Source organism: Zalophus californianus, chromosome 11 (assembly GCF_009762305.2).
Source record: "Zalophus californianus isolate mZalCal1 chromosome 11, mZalCal1.pri.v2, whole genome shotgun sequence".
NCBI classification, from domain to species: Eukaryota; Metazoa; Chordata; class Mammalia; order Carnivora; family Otariidae; genus Zalophus; species Zalophus californianus.
The window spans coordinates 48,321,177-48,344,121 of NC_045605.1; the positions used below are offsets into that span (position 1 = coordinate 48,321,177).

The 22,945-nt window shown below is 37.4% G+C and overlaps 1 protein-coding gene across 25 annotated transcripts in view; it reads left to right on the forward strand.

Moving 5' to 3' along the window:
• DLG2 (discs large MAGUK scaffold protein 2) overlaps positions 1–22,945 on the forward strand; it is a 2,208,086-nt gene that overhangs the window by 1,728,062 nt on the left and 457,079 nt on the right. For all 25 annotated transcript variants that reach the window (XR_003517338.2, XM_027578649.2, XM_027578631.2 and 22 more), the window contains 2 exons: positions 8,655–8,799; positions 11,222–11,360. Coding sequence is in view for 24 of the 25 variants with exons in the window: in XM_027578649.2 (XP_027434450.2) it covers positions 8,655–8,799; positions 11,222–11,360 (284 nt within the window). In the remaining variant the exon portion in view is untranslated. The remainder of the gene's footprint in view (positions 1–8,654; positions 8,800–11,221; positions 11,361–22,945) is intronic.

Genomic DNA, 22,945 nt, shown 5'->3' on the forward strand with positions numbered 1-22,945 from the left:
CAGATATTAGTCAGATGTCATAACTAGAGTTCAGAATGACAATTTTAAAGATACTAGCTAGGCTTGAAAAAAGCATGGAAGTTATTAGAGAAACCCTTCCTGGAGAAATAAAAGAACTAAAATCTAACCAAGCCAAAATCAAAAGGGCTATTAATGAGGTACTAAAGGAATTTGCAAACACGAAACCAGCCCTCCAAGAAATATTGAAAGGGGTCTCCAAGCAAAGAGAGAGCCTAAAAGTAACACAGACCAGAAAGGAACACAGACAATATACAGTAACAGTCACCTTACAGGCAATACAATGGCACTAAATTCATATCTTTCAATACTTACCCTGAATGTAAATGGGCGAAATGTCCCAATCAAAAGACACAGGCTCTCAGATTGAATAAAAAACAAGACCCATCGATATGCTGTCTGCAAGAGACTCATTTTAGACCCAAAGACACCCCCAGATTGAAAGTGAGGGGGTGGAAAACCATTTTACCATGCTAATGGACACCAAAAGAAAGCTGGGGTGGCAATCCTTATATCAGACAAATTAGATTTTAAACCAAAGACTGTAATAAGAGATGAAGAAGGACACTATATCCTACTTAAAGGGTCTATCCAACAAGAAGATCTAACAATTGTAAATATCTATGCCCCGAACATGGGAGCAGCCAATTATATAAGGCAATTAATAACAAAAGCAAAGAAACACATTGACAATAATACAATAATAGTGGGGGACTTTAACATCCCCCTGACGGAAATGGACAGATCATCTAAGCAAAAGATCAACAAGGAAATAAAGACTTTAATTGACACACTGGACCAAATGGACTTCACAGATATATTCAGAACATTCCACCCCAAAACAACAGAATACACATTCTTCTCTAGTGCCCATGGAACATTCTCCAGAATAGATCACATCCTAGGTCACCAATCAGGTCTCAACCCGTACCAAAGATTGGGATCATTCCCTGCATATTTTCAGTCCACAATGCTTTGAAACTAGAACTCAATCCCAAGAGGAAAGTCAGAAAGAACTCAAATACATGGAGGCCTAAGAGCATCCTACTAAAGAATGAATGGCTCAACCAGGAAATTAAAGAAGAATTAAAAATATTCATGGAAACCAGTGAAAATGAAAACACAACTGTTCAAAATCTTTGGGATGCAGCAGGGGCAGTCCTAAGAGGAAAGTATATAGCAATACAAGCCTTTTCAAGAAACAAGAAAGGTCTCAAAAACACAACCTAACCCTGCACCTAAAGGAGCTGGAGAAAGAATAGCAAATAAAGCCTAAACCCAGCAGGAGAAGAGAAATAATAAAGATCAGAGCAGAAATCAATGAAATAGAAACCAAAAGAAGAGTAGAACAGATCAACGAAACTAGGAGCTGGTTCTTTGAAAGAATTACTAAGATTGATAAACCCCTGGGCAGACTTATCAAAAGGAAAAGAGAAATGGCCCAAATAAATAAAACCATGAATGAAAGAGGAGAGATCAAAACCAACACCAAAGACATCAAACAATTATAAGAACATATTATGAGCAACTATATGCCAGCAAATTAGATAATCTGGAAGAAATAGATGCATTCCTAGAGATGTATCAACTACCAAAACTGAACCAGGAAGAAACAGAAAACCTAAACAGACCCATAACTACTAAGGAAATTGAAGCACAGGGGCGCCTGGGTGGCTCAGATGGTTAAGCGTCTGCCTTCGGCTCAGGTCATGATCCCAGGGTCCTGGGATCAAGTCCCACATTGGGCTCCCTGCTCAGAGGGAGACCTGCTTCTCCCTCTCCTACTCCCCCTGCTTGTGTTCCTACTCTCGCTGTGTCTCTCTCTGTCAAATAAATAAATAAAATCTTTAAAAAAAAAAAAATCCCACAAACAAAAGCCCAGGGCCAGATGGCTTCCCAGGGGAATACTACCAAACATTTAAAGAATTAATACCTATTCTTCTGAAACTGTTCCAGAAAATAGAAATGGAAGGAAAACTTCCAAACTCGTTTTATGAGGCCACCATCACCTTGATCCCAAAACCAGACAAAGACCCTGTCCAAAAGGAGAATAACAGACCAACATCCTTGATGAACATGGATGCAAAAATTCTCACCAAAATACTAGCCAATAGGATCCAACAGTACTACATTAAAAGGATCATTCACCACGACTAAGTCAGATTTATCCTGGGCTGCAAGTTTGGTTCAACATCCGCAAATCAATCAATGTGATATAATACATTAATCAAAGAAAGAAAAAGAAACATATGATCCTCTCAATAGATGCAGAAACAGCATTTGACAAAGTACAGCATCCTTCTTGATCAAAACTCTTCAGAGGATCGGGATAGAGGGTACATACCTCAATATCATAAAAGCCATCTATGAAAAACGCACAGCAAATATCATTCTTAATGGGAAAAAACTGAGAGCTTTCCCCCTAAGGTCAGGAACATGGCAGGGATGTCCACTATCACACTGCTATTCAACATAGTACTAGAAGTCCTAGCCACAGCAATCAGACAACAAAAAGAAATAAAAGGCACCTGAATCAGCAAAGAAGAAATCAAACTCTCACTCTTTGCAGATATATAATACTTTATGTGGAAAACCCAAAAGACTCCACCCCAAAATTCCTAGAACTCATACAGGAGTTCAGTAAAGTGGCAGGATATAAAATGAATGCACAGAAATCAGTGGCATTCCTATACACCAACAACAAGACAGAAGAAAGAGAAATCAAGGAGTCGATCCCATTTACAATTGCACCCAAAACCGTAAGATACCTAGGAATAAATCTAACCAAAGGGGCAAAGGATCTGTACTCAGAAAACTATAAAATACTCATGAAAGAAATTGAGGAAGACACAAAGAAATGGAAAATCTTCCCAAGCTCATGGATTGGAAGAACAAATATTGTGAAGATGTCAATGCTACCTAGAGCAATCTACGCATTCAATGCAATCCCCAACAAAATACCATCCACTTAAACAGTATGGAGGTTCCTCAAAAAGTTGAAAATAGAGCTACCATACTACCCAGCAATTGCACTACTGGGTATTTACCCCAAAGATACCAATGTAGGGATCTGAAGGGGTACATGCACCCCAATGTTTACAGCATCAATGTCCACAATAGCCAAACTATGTAAAGAGCCAAGATGTCTGTCGACAGATGAATGGATAAAGAAGAGGTGGTATATATATATACAATGGAATATTATGCAGCCATCAAAAGGAATGAGATCTTGCCATTTGCAATGACGTGGATGGAACTGGAAGGTGTTATGCTTAGTGAAATAAGTCAATCAGAGAAAGACATGTATCATATGACCTCACTGATATGAGGAATTCTTAATCTCAGGAAACAAACTGAAGGTTGCTGGAGTGGTGGGGAGTGGGAAGGATGGGGTGGCTGTGTGATAGACATCGGGGAGGGTATGTGCTATGGTGAGCACTGTGAATTGTGTAAGACTGTTGAAAACCAGACCTGTACCTCTGAAACAAATAATACATTATATGTTAAAAAAAAAAAAGAAGAAGAAGATAGCAGGAAGGGAAAAATGAAGGGGGGGACGTCAGAGGGGGAGATGAACCATGAGTGACTATGGACTCTGAGAAACAAACTGTGGGTTCTAGAGGGGAGGGGGATGGGTTAGCCTGGTGATGGGTATTAAAGAGGGCACATACTGAATGGAGCACTGGGTGTTATATGCAAACCATGAATCATGGAACACTACATCAAAAACTAATGATGTAATGTATGGTGATTAACATAACATAATAAATTTTTTTAAAAATGTAAAAAAAAGAATATATAGTCAATGATATTGTAATAGTGTTGCATGGTGACAGATGGTAGCTATGCTTGTGGTGAGCAAAGCCTCATGCACAAACTTGTTGAATCACTATGTTGTACACCTGAAAATAATGTAACATTGTATGTTAACTATATTGAACACTAAAAAAAAAAAAAAAGTCTAATCATTGCCCTTTAGATCAGTCCTTGAACAGGGAAGAGGCATTGCAAGAGTGTGTGTCGTAGAAGATAGGAGTGGTCATTTTCACACAAGGAGCTATTTTCAGCAACAGGATCACCAAAAACATTGTGTCTGATGTTTAATGACTGTTTGTATACTGCTTTATCTTATACAGTGTCTTTTCATGTTCATGGTATCTCTCCTTTCTCCTAAATACAAGTAAATCAACAAATAAATCAGTATTATCCCTATTTTGCATATAAGGAAGTTTTAATGCTCAATAAATACGTTAACTGACCAAAATTCATGAATCTAGGAATTGAAACCAGATGTGATGCTACATTTAAAATTTACTCTCATTATGCCAAGGTACGTTCATTTCTAGAAACATCTAGGATTAAAATATGGCAATTATTTCTAAAAGAATTAAATCAATTCACTGGCCATGAGAAACCAAGTTCCTTCTTCTCCATTCCAATTTTCCATCACTCATAAGATCTTGCTATGTGTGCTTCATAATGAAGCCACTGTACTTTGCTTCTGTTTTTTTTTTTTTAAGGTTTATTTATTTGAGGGAGTGGATGGGGGGCAGAGAGGGAGAGAGTCTTAAATAGACTCCATGCTGAGCGTAGAGCCCGACATGGGGCTCGATCTCACGACCCTGAGCTCATGACCCTGAGATCATGACCTGAGCTGAAACCAAAAGTCAGGCACTTTGACTGCCACCCAGGGTCCCCACTTTGTTTCTGTTCTTATTTGAAGTTTTTTTTTTCTTATTCATTTAAAATATAGAATTAATTTGATTCTAACCATAACTAATGCATGATCATTGCTAAAAAGATGAAGAATAAGACTATTTATTATCCAAAGATAACTGTTTCCTATTTATTCATAGTTACTGTTTTTAAAATAAATTTATTATAGCCATGAATTGCAGTGTACTGCAGAGATTTTAGTCTTTGGTTTATGCATATTCATTTTCATACCATTGACATTAGCACATTAGATTGGTCTCCTTTTTTAATTTTTTTAAATTTTGTTAGGTTTTTTAAATTTTATTTCCAGAATAGTTAACACACAGTGTTACATTAGTTTTAGATGTACAATAGAGTGATACAACAATTCTATCCATTACTTAGTGCTCCTTTTTAATTCATCCTATCTAGTGATCAACAACTTGTCTCCTTCTTAAAAAGTTAACTTTGGAGTTTGTGATTTTTTTTTTTATAGTGTTTGTAGAGTTCCCACATTTCCTTGTACTATGTCTTAGGTAGTATTTATGTCCACCTCCTAGTTTGTGCCACCATGTTAGTATTCCTAAATAAATACGGACAGATCAGCATTTCACCATCTGTACATCGCCCATTCCTCTTTATTACCGCTCTCCTGCTGCCACACCTTCCACCTTTGTCCCATCACGTATCTTTTAGCTCGCACTCATTTGATTCCCACAACACTGACCCTGCTCCCTTCTTGCAGGTTTTTTGGCACCTCTTTCTTCAGCTAGTTTGCCCTCCTTTGTCTCTGTATCATGCTCAAATTCAGTGCTCCTTTTTCTGTTGGAGAAAATGAGTCCTCTCATCTCTAACCTCTCTGCTTGGCCTCAGTCCTTCATCCTATTGCAAACATATGGCCAGGCTGCACACACGCCCCTCTCTGTGTAGTGCACCCACCGAAACACTGCATTCAGATGCACATAATTTTTTTTCTGAAATCAGGCCAGTTGTTCAGTGTTCACCATTATACGCAGATACTTGATGCAAAAGAAAAAAGACAATAAAAAACAATGACAAGAGCAACTAGCCAATCAGTGTAATGTCCCTTCTCTCTGTGTACAATCAGCTCCAGCTGTAGGCCCTTTATCTTGAGAGTTCATAGGATAATGCACACACATAATTAACCCAAATAAACCCACTTTCGTTGAAAACATTTTGAAGACTTCAGCACAAAAGAGCACTTTTTGGTCCAGATCCTGTACTATTCTGAATTTTTAAAAAGACCACACAGAAGCCTCATCAACAGTACCCTAATTAAACTCATCAGTTCACAGATGTTTACAGGAAAATGCTCAGCAAAAAATTTCACCAAGAATTCCTGTTTCCTGAGAAGAGAGATGTATGATGACAATAGTAATAGTAATAAGAGCTAACATTAATAAGTATTTTAATGTTCTTGCCACTTTACTTAGATGAATACGTTTACATCAATAACTCTTTAAGGTAGCAATTATTATCATACCTATTTTACAGATGCCAAAACTGAGGCTAAGAAGATTAAGTTGTCCAAATTAACACAACTAGGAAGAGCTGGGACCAGGATCCTAGTCTGCATGACTCAAAAGCATGTGCTCTAAATCACTATGTTCTGTTGCCAATATCGTGCCACCTGTTCCAAAACTAAAATCCGTGTCAATGTTCCAACACTTTGTAGTCACCAAATAAAAACCAACTGAAATACCACTATTATAAACCACCATTATCCCCACTTCTATACTCTACCCTTTGCTCAACTTCTACTTTCTGGTCTAAAGAGTTCTCTGGTGGAATCTGAGAATCTGCATGCAAAGCATTCTCAATAAACATGCTTGAAGCTTGAAGTGTGTCTTACTAGAATATGAGATTCAAGGGAGCTGGGGAACTTCTCTATCTGAAAGAGGAATACAGATGAGTGGTTAAAAGCCTGGTCTCTGGATCCAAACTGCTTGCTTTTAATCTGCTTCTACCACTATTAGATCAATGACTTTGGGTGAGTTTCTTAACCTCTTAGAGACATGCTTTTCTAATCTGTAAAGTGAAAGTAATTATATTAGCTACCACACAAGTTATTGTGAGGTTCTATTGTGTTAATGTATGTAAATGACTTAGAATAGTTCCCAGTTTGTAATAGAGGCTACATAAGTTTCTGCTATGGTTATGATTTTCTTTCTTAATATTTATTACTGTATCTCTAATATGTAGAACCATGACTTATACATAATAGGTATGCATTCGATCAATGGATGAACATGTGCTAGACACTGGAAATACAAAAAGATGTAAGAGAATGTCACTTGTCTAGAAGAGAACTATAGGAACCAGTGGAAAAGTGTGTAGCTTAATGGAGAGTTCATGATCAGCATTTATACACATCAGTCAGGTCCAGTTCCCTCCAGTTCTGGGGTCCCTAACTTGGGCTACACCATCAAGGATTAATTGGCACATGGAATTTATAGAACATGAGGCAAAAAGAAAAAAAAAAATGTTGCAAGGTATTCTGTGACTAAAGCTCTAATTAAATAGTCCAGAGAATAGGGGATCCAATCTAATACTCTTTGGCACATTTATTTTAATTCTGCATCATTTCAGCAGAAATTAAAGAATCACTCCATTAAAACAATAGTAGCCAAATAAGAATAATTTAGATATTTAAAATACCTTGTAAATATTTTAAAACCATCTAAGAGAAGAGCTGCAAAGATTCCACTATAATGCCACTGCCATGAAGTAAAAATTGCACTTGCATCAGGCTCTTCTGTCCAGTAAAAAGGAGGAGTTGCTGTTGAAGTGGATGGGAATAGGGTACCCTTGAACTTTTTTACCTGCAAAGCCCTGTTTTCCAATATTAACCTTGGAAAATCAACTTGTCAAATAACATTTTGATGGGAACAATTTTTATTTATTTTTATTCTTTTAGAGGGCAGGGGAGAGAGAGCATGCAATAGTGAGAGAGAGAATCTTAAACAGGTTCCATGCCCAGCATGGAGCGCAACATGGGGCTCAATCTCATGACCCTGAGATCATGAACTGAGCTGAAATCAAGAGTCAGAGGCTTAACTGACTGAGCCACCCAGGCCTCCCAAGGGGGACAATTTTTAAAGTGAAAAAAAAAAAAACAAAAACAAGTTTGGTGTAACTGTAGGAAAATTGGGGCTCTCATATAATGTTGGTATAAGAGTAAACTTGTTCCTCTCTCCACAGGGCACTTTAAGAATAGGTATCAGAAGACTTATAATATTCATATAGTTTGGTCCAACAATTCCATTTGTATGATTTATCCCAAATAAATCATCAGAGTTGTGTGCAAATACAGAAAAAAGTTTACTGCAACATTATTTATTGTAGAAAAAATTAGAAGCAAACTAAACATGCTTTAGTAAGAGATTGGTTCAAGCATTACATTACAACCATGCAACACAATGCTCTATAGGAAACAAAGTCATGTTGTTGCTGTATGCTATGATATGGACCAACAGTCACTCTAGATTTAAAAAGCAGTTTCCAAAACAATATGTACAATATGGTCACTATTACTTAAAGAAATATATCCCAAATAGAGAGACTTTGGTTAGTTTTTGTTCTTTTTTTTTTAGTTCAGTGAGTTTGTAATTGGAAAAACCATAGCATAGGAAGAGAGACATTTGACTCCTCTTTTCTTTTTTCCACAAAGAGTATTCTGATTTGCATGATGATACATTGCTTTCTCATAGAAAAAGACAGAAGCAACTTTGTTTTGTTAGCATCAACAGCTTATCTGCTTTTGCTAATGCCATAAATCCATCTTTTCTGTCAAAGTATGATGTAGATACTGGATTGTAATCATTGCTATTTAATCTTTAAATAATTCTGTATATCCTTTTGCCTGTTTCTTTTCACCTGCATAGATTTGACTCTAATATTGAATATTATGTTTCTTTCAGGTAAACAACTACAGTTTAGAAGAAGTGACGCATGAAGAGGCAGTCGCAATATTGAAGAACACATCCGATGTCGTTTATCTAAAAGTTGGCAAGCCCACCACAATTTATATGACTGATCCTTATGGTCCACCTGATATTACTCACTGTAAGTGCCATGCTCAGTGTCCCTCTGCCAGGTGTATAAAATTGGAATTCTGCAAAATTTGACAAAGTACTCTGTTTGCATCTTCACTCTTGTTTAACCTGTGGGAATAGTTCCAAGGGATGCTGTGCTGCACTCCTTGGTTTGAAGGTGGGACACCCTGATGGGTTAGAAAGTCCGCCATTTAAGAAAGGCTTAATGAGGTATGTCATGGACAGTGTGATTACAGTAACGTAAGAGCAACACCTGTTTAAAGGCTATTTCTCAAGCCCCTAAAACATGATAACTCTCATGCCATAGTATCCCCCCTTCCTAGTTCAAACCTATATAGTAGCAAATGAAGAAAGAGAAAGACTAGCAAAATAGACCTCTGCTCCCTCCTGGGGGAGAGGATCTTGCACTTGCATGGTGGCACTATGATCCTCAATCACCATCACCATAGCTCTTATCTTTACCTGAATATTATATTGACAGGGAAGCCAGGGAAAGCTCTCAGTCACTATGGCAGTAGAAGTGAGTTGTGGGTGGGGGTTTCTAGGCCAACAACTAACTAGAGATGCTGTGTTGAGTCCTATAAAATCCACTCCCACATAAGCCCCATGTTTCCTTCTTTTTTTAATAGGTCTGCAAGAACTTTAAGGTTCTGTCTCTGGGGACTAGATTCAGAAGCAATTTTTTTTTTCTGTGAGTTTAAGGGACAGTTTTGTCAAAATCAGTAAGCTTGCTCATTCTGGAATTTTGAGAAACCAGTTTGTGAGATTGGGAACTCGCAATATCTTCAGGACCTGCCATTAATTAGTACTCCAGTCTTAAGCAAGTCACTTAACCTCTCTTAGATTTAGATGTTTCTCTTGAGAGAAATTTAAAGGTTGAATAATTTTGTTACCCGCCCATTACGTTAGCTATTGCTTTTCTTAATGATGATTCAAAAATGACTTGCCCCCAAAATACATCTTTTTCCAAGCATGTGGTAAGCTGAGATCAGCCTTACCTTAGGATATGAAAGAATTTTAACTTTCAAAGTTTTCCAAACTCGATAAATTTAGAAAAATCAGCTTTGAGACTCTGAGCAATTTCATGAAGGATATATAAGGTCAACGTTAAAGATAAAAGCAAGAAAACAAAGCTTGCTCTTCAATTCAAAAAATATATATTGAGTAACCTCAATATGTATGACACCTTATAAGGTAATATGTGGGATACAAAGGAAATGCAATCATGGCTTGGAAGAAAGGCTAATTCAGATATAAGAATAACAGCAGTATTTGGCAACATAAGAGGGATATACATGCCATGGAAGTGGTAAAAGTGAATGTGCTTTGGGTACTCAAAGGAAAGGGATACTACCATCTTTGGACAATCATAAAACTCTTTATGGAAAGGGTGACGTTTGAATTGTATCTTTAAGAGTGGAAGAAATTTCAGTATCAAAGATGTGTTAAGAGACAGAAATTGTAGGTTAACTGATGAAAGGACAAATATTGGGAAAAGTTGTCTTTGTTGGAGGACTCTAGGATATGTGTAAGTGGGATATTGAAATGGATCAGTCTGGTAAGGATGACAAAAGGAAAAGTTTATATTCAATACAGTAGCAGCAATAGGGAACACTTAAGCAGGAGAAAAGCATTATCAGAGTTGGATTTCTCAGTCTATAAAATGGATTCCTAGAGAGGGGTAGGAGGCAGGAGACCCAGGCAGGAGGGGCTTTTATACATTCAAAAGAGAGAAAGGGAGATGAATTACTGTGGAGGACTAGAAAGGAAAGGCCGGAATCCTCGGCCTTTCTGGGGTAGAAGTACAGCATCTTTGGGGATTAAAGCCTTTTTTTTTTAAGATTTTATTTCTTTATTTGACAGAAAGAGCACAAGCAGGGGGAAGTGGCAGGCAGAGGCAGAGAGAGAAGCAAGCTCCCCGCTGAGCAGGGAGCCGGATGCGGGACTCGATCCCAGGATCCTGGGATGATGACCTGAGCCGAAGGCAGTGGCTTAACCAACTGAGCTACCCAGGCGCCCGGGGATTAAAGTCTTATATAAGAACTTGCTCCTAGGAGCCTTCTAGATTTGATGATTGAATATTAATTATGTGAAAAGAATGTGAGCTCTGCAATTAGAAAGCTAACATTTTTATTTCAATAGAAAATTAATCATCTTTCTGAAAATGCATGTGCTGGGTCTCTCCTCCAATTCTTCTCTTCACCTAATTATACAAACTGGGTTTGTAGATATAAATGTTATTCCATCTTTCTAATCCTAAAGGTCACCATGTGCTTGTACATATTAAATGCAAACAGTAACTCCTCCCTCTTGGGAGGCAAGAAAATACTCGGCGTGTAGCAAAGTCTCCCTATTTTTAACAGAAGTATAGCATGACACATTGAGTCACCCACGTAACAGGTTTCTTCTCTTTTCTCTTTTTCACCCCTTAGCTTATTCTCCACCAATGGAAAACCATCTACTGTCTGGCAACAATGGAACTTTAGAATATAAAACTTCCCTGCCGCCCATCTCTCCAGGAAGGTACTCACCGATTCCAAAGCACATGCTTGTTGAAGACGATTACACCAGGTCAGATGTGCTTATTGGTTAATTGGATTTGTGACCATTCCTGGGAAGAAACGGCATTTGCCTAACATGTCAGCCATTGCTTTGGGGGCTAACGAAAGTTTCTGAGCACCACTGAAACTCACCATCGTCTTGTCTCCAGTGGAAATCTGCAAATTCTCATAAATGTGTATCATTAGGAATCAAAATCACTAATTCTTTGTGAGAAGTGGTACCGTATACGTACTCATCGCTTTGCAATTTATTAAGACTCACACATGATGCCGTTTGAGCTCGACAGCCATTTTGTCAGATAGTTAACTTGAGAGGAGGTGGTGAGAGGTAACTGCTAGGGAAGTAGCATACCAATATTACATCTCTGGTTAGTGCAGCAGTCAGGACTGAAACCTTTGTCTTTTGATGCTAAATTCCATGTTTTTGACACCAATGGCTACCCACAATTCAATGGAGTTGGGAAGTGAGTCAACCCTTCCTTGTAGCACAATAGCTACAAGTAGAAAGAAAAGGGATGAAATTAACTGTAAATGGTTTGAATTTAATATATGCTGTTAATTCCAAAGGGGAACAGGACAGGATTTTAGGATAGAGCACAGAACCACATTGCTAATGCCATAAAGTAAAACCAATTTTAAGCAGCACACCTAGGAAAAAGGTGTGACAGTTCACAAAGCAGACTAGCTTCCTTGACTTAATTGTCACCATTAAGGATATGGGAATAAATAAGAATAAATGTACATTTTCTTATCTTTAAATATTTTTGTTCCAAAGTAATGTATGCTCATTGCATTTGGTGAAATAATGCGAAAATGTTCGAGAAACAAAACCCTCTCCCAAACTCCTGCCAGAGCAACTATCTTGAGGTTCCCAATGTAACATCCTGGCATGAACCTTTCATACTTTCTGCATGTTCATATAAACCCATACAAATTCACAGTCAGATATAGATGGGACTTGATACTGTTTTTACAAAGTAAGCTCATATTTTAGAAATTGCTCTGCAACTTGCTTTTCTCAGTGAACAATACTTTTACCTGAAATGAGATTACATAAAAATATGTACACACTTTTTCTGGAAGTGTTTGTGTGTAAAAATGATAGAGATGGACCCTTTTGGTTTAATTTATCTGCCTGTCTAATGAAGCCATTTGTCAGCCTTTAAAAAAAAATATAGTGGAGGCTTCCTGCCACTTAACTTCCCTCACCGGTACCCAGGCCTGCTTTGGTCTTTTCATTCCTTTGCTATTTCTTTTTAAATGATTAAGCATTTTCCATTTATTTTGCAATTTCAGGTTTGCTGAAGTAGCTTGTTACATCTTTAGCCAAGGAATGGAATGTTTAGATGCTGCAAATGTGCATCTGTGGTATAAATCAAATATAAACTTCTTCCTATGCTGAAACATCTAATCTCTATGCTCTTAATTAAAATGAGGGCTGCAGCAAAGATAATCCTCATGACTCTCTAAAGAATTGTATAAATATAGGCACTTTTATTCACCAGAGCAATGATCTATTTGCTTTCATTCTATCACTAATATTTATATGATTTTAATTTGAAAATATCATTTTATCTTACTAGACTCCACATGGAATTAAAATTGATTAAATCCACTTCATAATCCAAGCCCTTTGCTAGCTGTTTTACATACACTATTCATTTACTTTTCCCCAAAACACAGAAAGAAGGGCTGTCACTCCTATTTTATAGATGTAGAAGTTGGAGTTCAAAGATGTTAAATAACTTGCTTAGAGTCACACTGCTTTTAGGTAGAAAAACTGTGGGTGCCCTGCCAGCTACAAAATTCTGGCTAAGAAGAAACATTTTAAATTTCTCCTTATTTTTAAAATGAAAACCAAGTGCTATAAAACTGTTCATCACAGAAAAATGTAGCTCTAAAGGAACCCAAGCATTTCAGTAAGTTCTAAAGGCAGTTAGATCAGAGTTAAGACCTATTTCTACCATTGGTTAACTATATGACCACTGGAAAATTATTCAATCACTGCAAACTTGTTTCTTCATCTATATAATGGAAATAGTAATCAAAGTTTTCTTAACAGGTTGTTGTAATGATTGAATGACATGATACATGCAAAGAACTTATAGCAGAGCCTGACACATCATGAATATTAAATGAGTGTTATCTATTTACAGCAACTATACTTGTTATAATTCTTACTCTACCTAAGATGTCACATGGAATGTTTTAACAGATGGTGTCCTAGGAATAGAGTCTGCCTATTCCTACAGGGCTATGCCTTGGTATTATAGTTCTTGTCCCACTTCCTCCCTTGTTCTCTGGCAGGACAGTTTCATTAAGAACTAGAATCTTCTGAATGGCTGGTGCCTGGCAAACTCGTGAAGTAGATTACATCAGTTTAAACACGCACACGCGCACGCACATGCACACGCGCACACATGCCTCTCTCACCTTTGCTTTGTCCTCTCACAGGGGGCTGTGCTGTAGGCACTGCCATGGATCTCAGGGTTATTTTCTCAAAGGCAAATTCATTGCCTTGTTCATCAATATTTATTGGACACTTCCTACTAGACAGCAGGCACTGCACTAGGAATGCAAAATTGAGTAAGAAACGACAGCTCTAAGAACTACCAAATTGGGACAAAAATATAAGTAAACCAGTGGATCCCTCAATGCCTATTCCCTGATTATGCAGACCCCCTTTGTAAAGTTTTCTATAAAGCCTAATAAATTTTTTTAATTCTGAGATTATATATCTTCATATCAAAATGTCATTTTTTTGTGTGTGGTAGTAAATGGCAGATATTTACTTCACCATATCCTTACTTAGAAAATGAAATGTGAGGGGCACCTGGGTGGCTCAGTTGGTTAAGCTACTGCCTTCAGCTCAGGTCATGATCCTGGAGTCCCGGGATCGAGTCCCACATTGGGCTCCCTGCTCGGCGGGGGGTTCTGCTTCTCCCTCTGACCCTCTTCCCTCTGATGCTCTCTGTCTCTCATTCTCTCTCTCAAATAAATAAATAAATAATCTTAAAAAAAAAAAAGAAAATGAAATGTGGGCAACTTTCTATTAGTTCTCATCCTTTAAAAGGTCTGTAAAATGTCAAAGTGTGGCAACTAGTAACAGCAACAAACCAAATTAGATCCATTCTAGGAAGTGCTCTGGTGCCACCCAAGCAGAGTTCCCTAGCTCTGCGGGAGTTACTTAGTAAATATTGGTAAATGATTTTGAGTTTTATATGAATACCCAAGGAAAAGCCTGTGGAATCAAAGTTTTAAAGAGGAGATACCTCTTAAGTTTGAGTTTGAAAAAATGTGTAGGCAGTGATCAGAAAGTCAAGGGATCAGGAGGGTGTTCATGGTAGGGGATAGCACATGCAGATTCATAGAAGAATGTGAAATAGAATAAAATGAAGCAACTATTACAGCTTGAAAAATACAACTCGTAAAAGAGAGTGGTTCCTACCTTTAAGTTGTCTTTATATTCCTATCCTTTCTGTCATAGGCAACCTACTTGTAAAATTTAAAATACATACCGTATTTTAGTAAATAAATAGTAGTAAATAAATTTAGTAAATAAATAGTAAAAACAAAAAGATCACTACTATGCCCTGTTAACACAAAGTCCTTTAATATATATGATTGCCCTTATTTATATTATGTTATTATTCTTGGTTTTTATAAATAACAAAAGTGCTCAAAGAGTTTAAGTAATTGCCTCATATCATACAGCAAGCAAATAGCAGCATCAAAATTTGAATTGAGGTCTGTGTTCCCATGGTTCATCCTCACATCACACCCTGTGCCTCATTTTATGCATTCAGTTTCCACAGAGAAATGTTGAATAAACAGAATTGGGTTTATATCAGAAGATTGGTTTCTAGTCCTGCTTCTACCAACTTGCCATCTAGATGACCCTGAACAAGCCATTTAATCTCCATGAGTCTTGATTTTCTCATCTATAAATTTGGGACAAAGGGTCTTCTAATTTCCTCATGGAATTGTGAAATATCAATGTGATAATATGTGTTAAAGTTGCCATTTTTAAAGGGCTAGATAAATTTATTATTATCCTAAAGTGTTATAGTAGCTTATATTTGAGGCCTACTTTGAATTTTCCTAAAATAGTAAATCGAGGTAATTGATCTCTAATGATGGGACTTAGACTGAGCGGGAAACATTTCTGTGAAATAGCAACCTTTCAACAACCCAAAACTCAAATTGGCAGCTTTTTATTCCATGTGTTCATGATCTCTTAGTCTATTGTAAGAAACATTTCTCTCTTTTCCTAAAGCATATTCACTTTTTTTTTGGGGGGGGGGGGAGATATAGTAAGAACTTTTTAAAGGAATTTTGATTAGAAAAATGCTACACTAACTTAGTTGGAATTTTTTTTAACTCTTTCTCACTCTTTGAGGAAATGTATACCTGAGAAAACTGGGAAATGTTTTTCTGTTGATTTAGAGAAAGCACAAAAAAAGACACCCTTTTTGGATGGATAGAATTTTCTTAGTAGAAAGTCTGTTGAGTGCCCTATAAATCAATGTTCATTGTGATCTAGATATCTGGTCTTAGATTGTTGGTAAACTATTTTGGAAAGCTATCACTGTGCTGCTGAGATGTGTTTTTGGCTCAAAGAATTATAGGCTCTCAGAATTGGAAGGACCAGCACTTGAATCTAGAGTCTAATATTCCTCCTTCTGATGGGTAAGGAACACAAACCCAGAATGATATGTTGGCTATCCTTAAGTCCCATAACTTGTATTAGAATCAGATATAGAACCTATGTCTTCAAATACCAAGTCTAGTGCTTGTTCTAGTTCTCTGAGCTGGTGTTCACTTTTGTTGTTACTGTTGTTGTTCTTGGATGGAGTAAGAAGGTAAGAATTATGAAACCCATGAACAAGCACTGACCACCTGTGAACAGTACCCACTTTGTGTATTACCTGCAACTATGGATTCTACCTTTACTGGGCCAAGTGGTAACCTGATGACCCAGAAGATGTGCACAGACCCTTACCATCTGGTTCACTATTCTCAAGATACAAAAACAAATCATCAGTATTAAAATGAAACAAAAAAAAACTTTGAGATGCAATGTATAACTGTTATTTCAAGAGATGGGGACTCAGGTTACCAAGTTATGAATATGATAAATGTCATTATGAAAACCAGGGACCTCAATTATAGCCATGTAAGTCCCAGTGAGAGAAACCAAGTTCACCTGCCCCGATCTTAGTATACCCAGGTGTCTTTCTGATTGGCTCTACATAATGTTCCCTCACATAATTTGGTTGCTCAAGAAGCATAAGCTAAATGAAGTCTCCAAGAAAAGTTTCTTGTCCCCAGAAACCTTCCAGAATGACTCCAAATTATGACTCTTTTATTCACCAGTTTAACTTTTTTATTTACTAAATAGATATGAGCCCAACAGACTAGAGTCTGCGTCTACTCTATTCTCCCCAAATTATAGAACATTAGCTTACTGGATATGGTATCTAAAACGTATTCCAGTTGTCTTTTCCTTTCACTCATTTGTTTCTTCATTCAGTGAATATTCAGCTTCTGCCATATGTCAAGCATGGTTATTAGCAACAAAGTTACAGTGGTTAGCAAACCAAACAAGTCTCCTGTCCTCATGGAGTTTACATTCTAGTGCATCAAGTAAGAGACACACAGATAAATGAGTTAAGTGCAAATATTAGTAAGTACTATAAGGAAAAAAATAGAATAATGTGATAGAGATTGGGGAAGAGAACAGTATTAAGTAGGATAACCAGGAGGTGCCTCTTGGAGGAGAGAGCATTTGAGCTGAGACCTGAATAACAAGAAAAAGTGGTGATACAAAGATCAGAGAAAGAACATTCCAGGAAGAGGGAATAGCAAGGCCAGTCACTGAGGCAGAAATAAGTTTAGAATGTTCCAGGAATCTGAGGAAGCCCAGCTTGTCTGGGAAGAGATGAGCTAATGGGAACAGGGCAGAAAATTAGGTTGGAGAAGGAGTCAGAAGCCAGATGACATAGGACTCTGTAGGTAATGATGAAGAAGCTTAGGTCTGATTTTGAGTGCTTTGAGAATCCATTAAAGAATACTAACAGGAAGAATGAAATTATCTGATTTCTATTAGGAGAAAACCTTTCTGCTGTGCGGAGAAGTAGAGGAGCCACTGAAGAAATGAGGGGAGAGGTTATGGCAGGTGGGATTAGAGCAAGAGGGAGCAGTGCTGAAGAGGAATGCCACCTGAGCTCTGTTTTAGAGCTAGAGTCCATAGCCAATGTTTCATGTGAGGAGGAGGCCTGCTTTAGGCAGGCTAATTTGCTACTAACCATTTCTACAGGTTTTTATCACATATAGAGTCGTCTTTCAGGAACAGCATAAGTTTGCCACTGCTGGTGATTTTTTTTTCCCCCTTGCTGTTTAGGTGTCGATCAGAAATGGATAGAGGCTAATTCTCAAATGTTTCTATCCACATGCCCTTAGGCCTTGAAATATGAACTTGTTTTTCCTCAGGATCTGGGGTAGAACATGAATGAAGCTTTCTGTCCAAGCATGAAACTCAAAAACTCTTAAATTTTCTCATAAAAGCTTGGGAAATATCCTTGCTCACTTTAATGTAAAAACACTTTGATTACAAATTAAATTATTTTATCCAAAATCTTAAAGTGAAATGAACACACCAGAAAGATTTTTTTCTGGGGATACTTGGTCCCCAGCAAGTACCACAAACCCCAAGGTACATATGAGTATCCAAGTTTGAGAAGCACTGAGCTGACTTACACAGACTGGTCAGTTATTAATTTTGTGTTCTAGAAACAGTCCTTTAATAATGGCTTAAGGTGTGTGGTCTCCGTTAAGGACAGGCTCTTAAAAGATCAGACAAGACTTGCATCAGAGTGAAGTCTGGGCATATTCCAGCCTCTCTAACTTTTTAATTTATATTTAATGACTTGAAATCCTTTCTGGATGAATGGGAAATTCTTTCTTCTGACACAGAAAAGAAATCTTTTCTTACTCATCTTTAACCATGTATAATAGGAAGAACTGGTTGTGCCCCATGCAGACAACTGACCCTGCTTTAGAATTCACATGTGTATAGCTGAGAGATTAGCCTTGGAGCTGCCCTGCTCAGGGCCCCACCTTGACCACCTCCTAGCTTTGTGACTTGGGTAAGTGACATAATAGCCCTTTGCCTCAGTTGTTTCATTTATAAAAGAAGCATTTGAATATTACCTCTCAAGAAAAAAAACCTCTCGATTAATGTTCAATATTATCAGTACTATTTAAAACAAGGATTTTCAGATGAACACCACAAATAAAATAATTTTTTGGTAAACATCCTCCATAGAATGAAAATGTAGCCACTAGTAGTATGTAGCTGCTCAAAGTTAGCTATGTATACATTTTTTTCAACTTATCTTGCAGAGCACATTAGAACACTTTATTACAGAAAGTCTTACAATCTGAATGCTTTATTAGGGATCTTCTTTTTTTACAACTGCTGTGAATATCCAGTACCACTTGCATTGAAAATCTAATCTAGGATTCAATGGAACCAAGTATGATCAAACAACAACAGAAATCAGTCTATCAATCTGGCCTCTGTGGCCAAACACAATTATCCTCTGGATAATTTACTGACTTTGCCCTTTTGTTATTCATGGTAGCTCTCAACAACTAACACCATGTAGCTTTTCCCTTAAAAGAAATTTTGTGGAACATGGCATCAGACTCCTTGTAGGCTTTATAAAGTGCATTATAAAACTTAACCAAATCAAAGATTCATCCGCAATGCCTCTGAATAATCTCTTTTGTTCTGTGCCTCGTGCCTAACTCCTCTGACATGGAGCCTGCTATTAGAATATCTTTTTTGAAGCAAAGTGTAGCGATGGGAAGGGGTGAGTGAGGCAAAACTAGTGAGACAGATGGAGGATAAGCCATCAAGTGGAGCCTTGAGGGGATTTTTCTCTTTATTGATGGTGGCTCCACTAACCATTTTAGGTTTAATTACATCAACCACGAGGCATGGCTGGTAGTGCTGTCCTCCTAGAAATAGAATGAGTGGGTATACTAATGAGGAAGATGACAAATCTTAATTAAAGGAAGATATCCAAATATGTATTGGAAAACATGTTAAGCTTCTGTTCGCTGTCAGGGAAATGAATTTAATGTTAGGAAAAATGAACCAGTAATGAGGATTTTAAACCTGTCTTTTATAGATATTTATTATTCCCCATACCTAATAAGTCAGCCAGACATAAATACATAGTTCTAGGCCTTATAATTTTATGGAAGATGGTTATGACACATCTATAGCTATTATTGTTAGAAACATAAGATCCACATAGATAGTTATTTAATCAATGCTGTTTTACATTTTTTTTAGTTCATCCTTGGCCTTCGGGTCTAGTTGAGGCAAAAAGAAAAAAGATTAATGACGGACAATGGAGAACTTTGGAGAGACCACTGTAGAAGCAGTCAACTCTGAGTTGACCCCCCCACCCTGTCCTTTTACATTGCAAGTAAATTACTGTCATCAACACAGTATGCTGCTTATTTCTGGCCTTTATCTGTATGATATTTAAAAAGGGTATATATTATGACTCAGGATTATGTAGACATGGCCTCTTTTTCTAGCAGTTTATTTTCACATCCATGTGTCAGGAAAGTTAATAGTAGACAGAAGACAGCTGATCCTTAATTGTCCACATCTGGGTGTATACTTTGCAAATTATCCATGCCAGTATCGGAATCCCTGAGTGGCTTCGTGCCATCTCATATATCATAAGCTGCTGTCAGTGAGGTTACCATATTAATATTAATGATTGCCTTAAGGAAATACAAGAAAATTATGGGATACAATTCTTGCATTCCAAAGACTTATCCTTTTTTTTTTTTAAAGATTTTATTTATTTGTCAAAGAGAGAGTGTGAGCATTGGAGAGAGCACAAGTAGAGGGAGGGGCAGAAGCCAGCTCCCCACTGAGCAGGGAGCCCAATGTTGGGCTTGATCCCAGGACCCTGGGGTCACGAACTGAGCCGAAGGCAAACGCTTAACCAACTGAGCCACCCAGCCACCCCAAGACTTATATTCTATATATCATAGATTTATAAAATTACATGAATTCTGGGTTGCATCATTCCCTTTTTGCTTCTAGGTAATCTAAATTAATCTAAATCATGTAACAAGTTATATCTGAGTTTAAAAAAAAAAAAAGACATTTTGAAAATACTGCCTTCATACATGTTCCCCAGACATCCTTTTCAATCTTTATAGATACTCCTTGCCCCTTCTATTGTCTTACACCACTCTGTTTTTTTCCATAAGTTCTTATTATTTTCCCTAATTATAAAATAATATGTATTTGTAGGGCAACTGTAAAATAAATGTAAAGAAAAACTCACGAAAATTACGATCTTACCACAGAAGGATAATCATTAATATTTAATATATTTTCTTTAAGGTTTTTTTCTATGACTGTATGTGTGTTTATAAAACTTTAACCAGACTATGTACACTGTTTTTTTTCTGTCTTAATTTAACATTATATCTTGAGCATTTTCTCATGTTTTTAGTAGTCTTCAAAAACATATTTTTAGCAGCTATATAATATAGAGAAACCATAATTATTTCCTATTGTGGGACCTTTTGGTTGTTTCTCAGAGTTTCTTATTACAGATAATGCTTGTATAATCTTACCCTGTCTCTTAATTACATAGTTCTTTAAGATAAATGCCTAGCTCCTCACTGCCTAACTAGCACCTCACTTATAGACATCACACCTTTAACATTTCCAAAAGCAAATTCTTGATATTTGTCCCCAACTTGCCCTTCCATAGGTAAATGTGACCCATAATCAAGAAAAAATTCAAGCAACAGAAACAGACCCAAAAATGACAGAGATGATGGGACTGGCAGACAAGAAGTTTAAAAAAGTTATTATAGTGTAGCCAATCTTTCAAAAGAGTAGGGAAAGAAATGTGAACAAAGAGGAGAGAAATGGAAGATATGAGATAAACCCATATTAAGCACTGAGTGATGAAAAAATAGTATCTGAAGTGAAAATTAATATCACAGTACACACTGGGGAAGAAAGAATTGTGAGGGACGCCTGGATGGCTCAGAGGGTTAAGCATCTGCCTTCCGCTCAGGTCATGATCCCAGGGTCCTGAGACTGAGTCTCGTATTAGGCTCCTTGCTCAGTGGGGAGCCTGCTTCTCCCTCAGCCTGCCACTCCTCCTGCTTGTGCTCTCTCTCTGACAAATAAATAAAGTCTTAAAAAAAAAAAAGAATTGTGAACTGTAAGGCATAGCAATAGAATGTATCCAAATAAAATGCAGAAAGATTAAAGAAAAAAATCCTAGTGATATGTGGCACCAGAAAAAAGCAGAATTTGGAGTACCAAGTTGTCAAAATCTTTTGACATTTGATGAAAATTATAAATCATATTGGTCTAAGACTCTCAACCTAGCCCCAAGATATTGTAAAGAGAGGAACATAATAAAAATTGATCTCTTGTCAGAACTAATGCAAGCCAGAAGAAAATGGAGCATCTTTACACTGTGGGGGTGCTGACCCCAGGGTTTATAGCCTGAGCAACAGCAGAATAGAGCTTTTATTACTGAGAATGGGAAGGCTGTGAAGGGGCAAACATCAAGATTGGGGACAAACATCCCGAGTTGTTCTGGGAAGTGTTAAATGTGCAATGTCTACAAGCAACCAAGCGAGATGCTGATTAAGCAGTGGGGATCTGGTAATTAGCAAAGCTAGAGTCCAAGCACAGTCAGTCTGGCTCCAGAATCTCTATCTTTGTGCTGTTAAAGGTCATGCAGCTGGTATATAATAGGATCAGGATTCAAACTAACCCCAGAGTCTGGCTCTTTTTGCTGCACTACATAGGTAGCATTATTAGCTTTAAGATTTCTTGCATCTCCTCTGTGCTTCAGGTTAGTCTTTGTTGTTGTTTCTGTCTGTGAAGGTAGAGCTAAAGTTTTCTATCATGGCAGGCATTTGGGGGAAATAGGCATAGAGAGGTTACATGAGAATCATCCAGTTTCAAACAGCTAGTTAAGTGGTGAACCCAGAGTTATTCTGACCCCAAAATATGAGCTCTTCACCCAGGTGCTACCTGCTGCTGGATTCTGCATTTGTCACCTACTTTCTATTTGTTGTAGATCTCACAGAATCTTTATCACCTCGGATTCCCAGTCTGTTAAACTGGCATAGCCACACTCTCTGCCCATTTTGTGTGGCAGTATAAGAACTAAATGAGAAATAGGAAAGTGCAATACTAGGCAGCTATAATGGTTTAGTAATACTATTATAAATTCAGAGCAAGGCCTCCCATAATTGGCTTTGAAATCTCTGGCTATCACATTTACTTCAGCTGCTTCATTCCGCCTTCATCCTGTCTCAAGACGGTAAATGAAACTTTAGAAAAAGATTAGGGGGATAAAAAACATAAAGCAAATTATCAGATGCCAATGGGTCAGGTGACAGCATTTCCCTTAGGACACAGTCTACATGAGAAAGGACTTACGTTGTTCTACTTCAAGGTCAGTCTAATTTAAAAACATTGAGGAGGAGGTTGATACTTAAATCTTTACGCAGAGACAC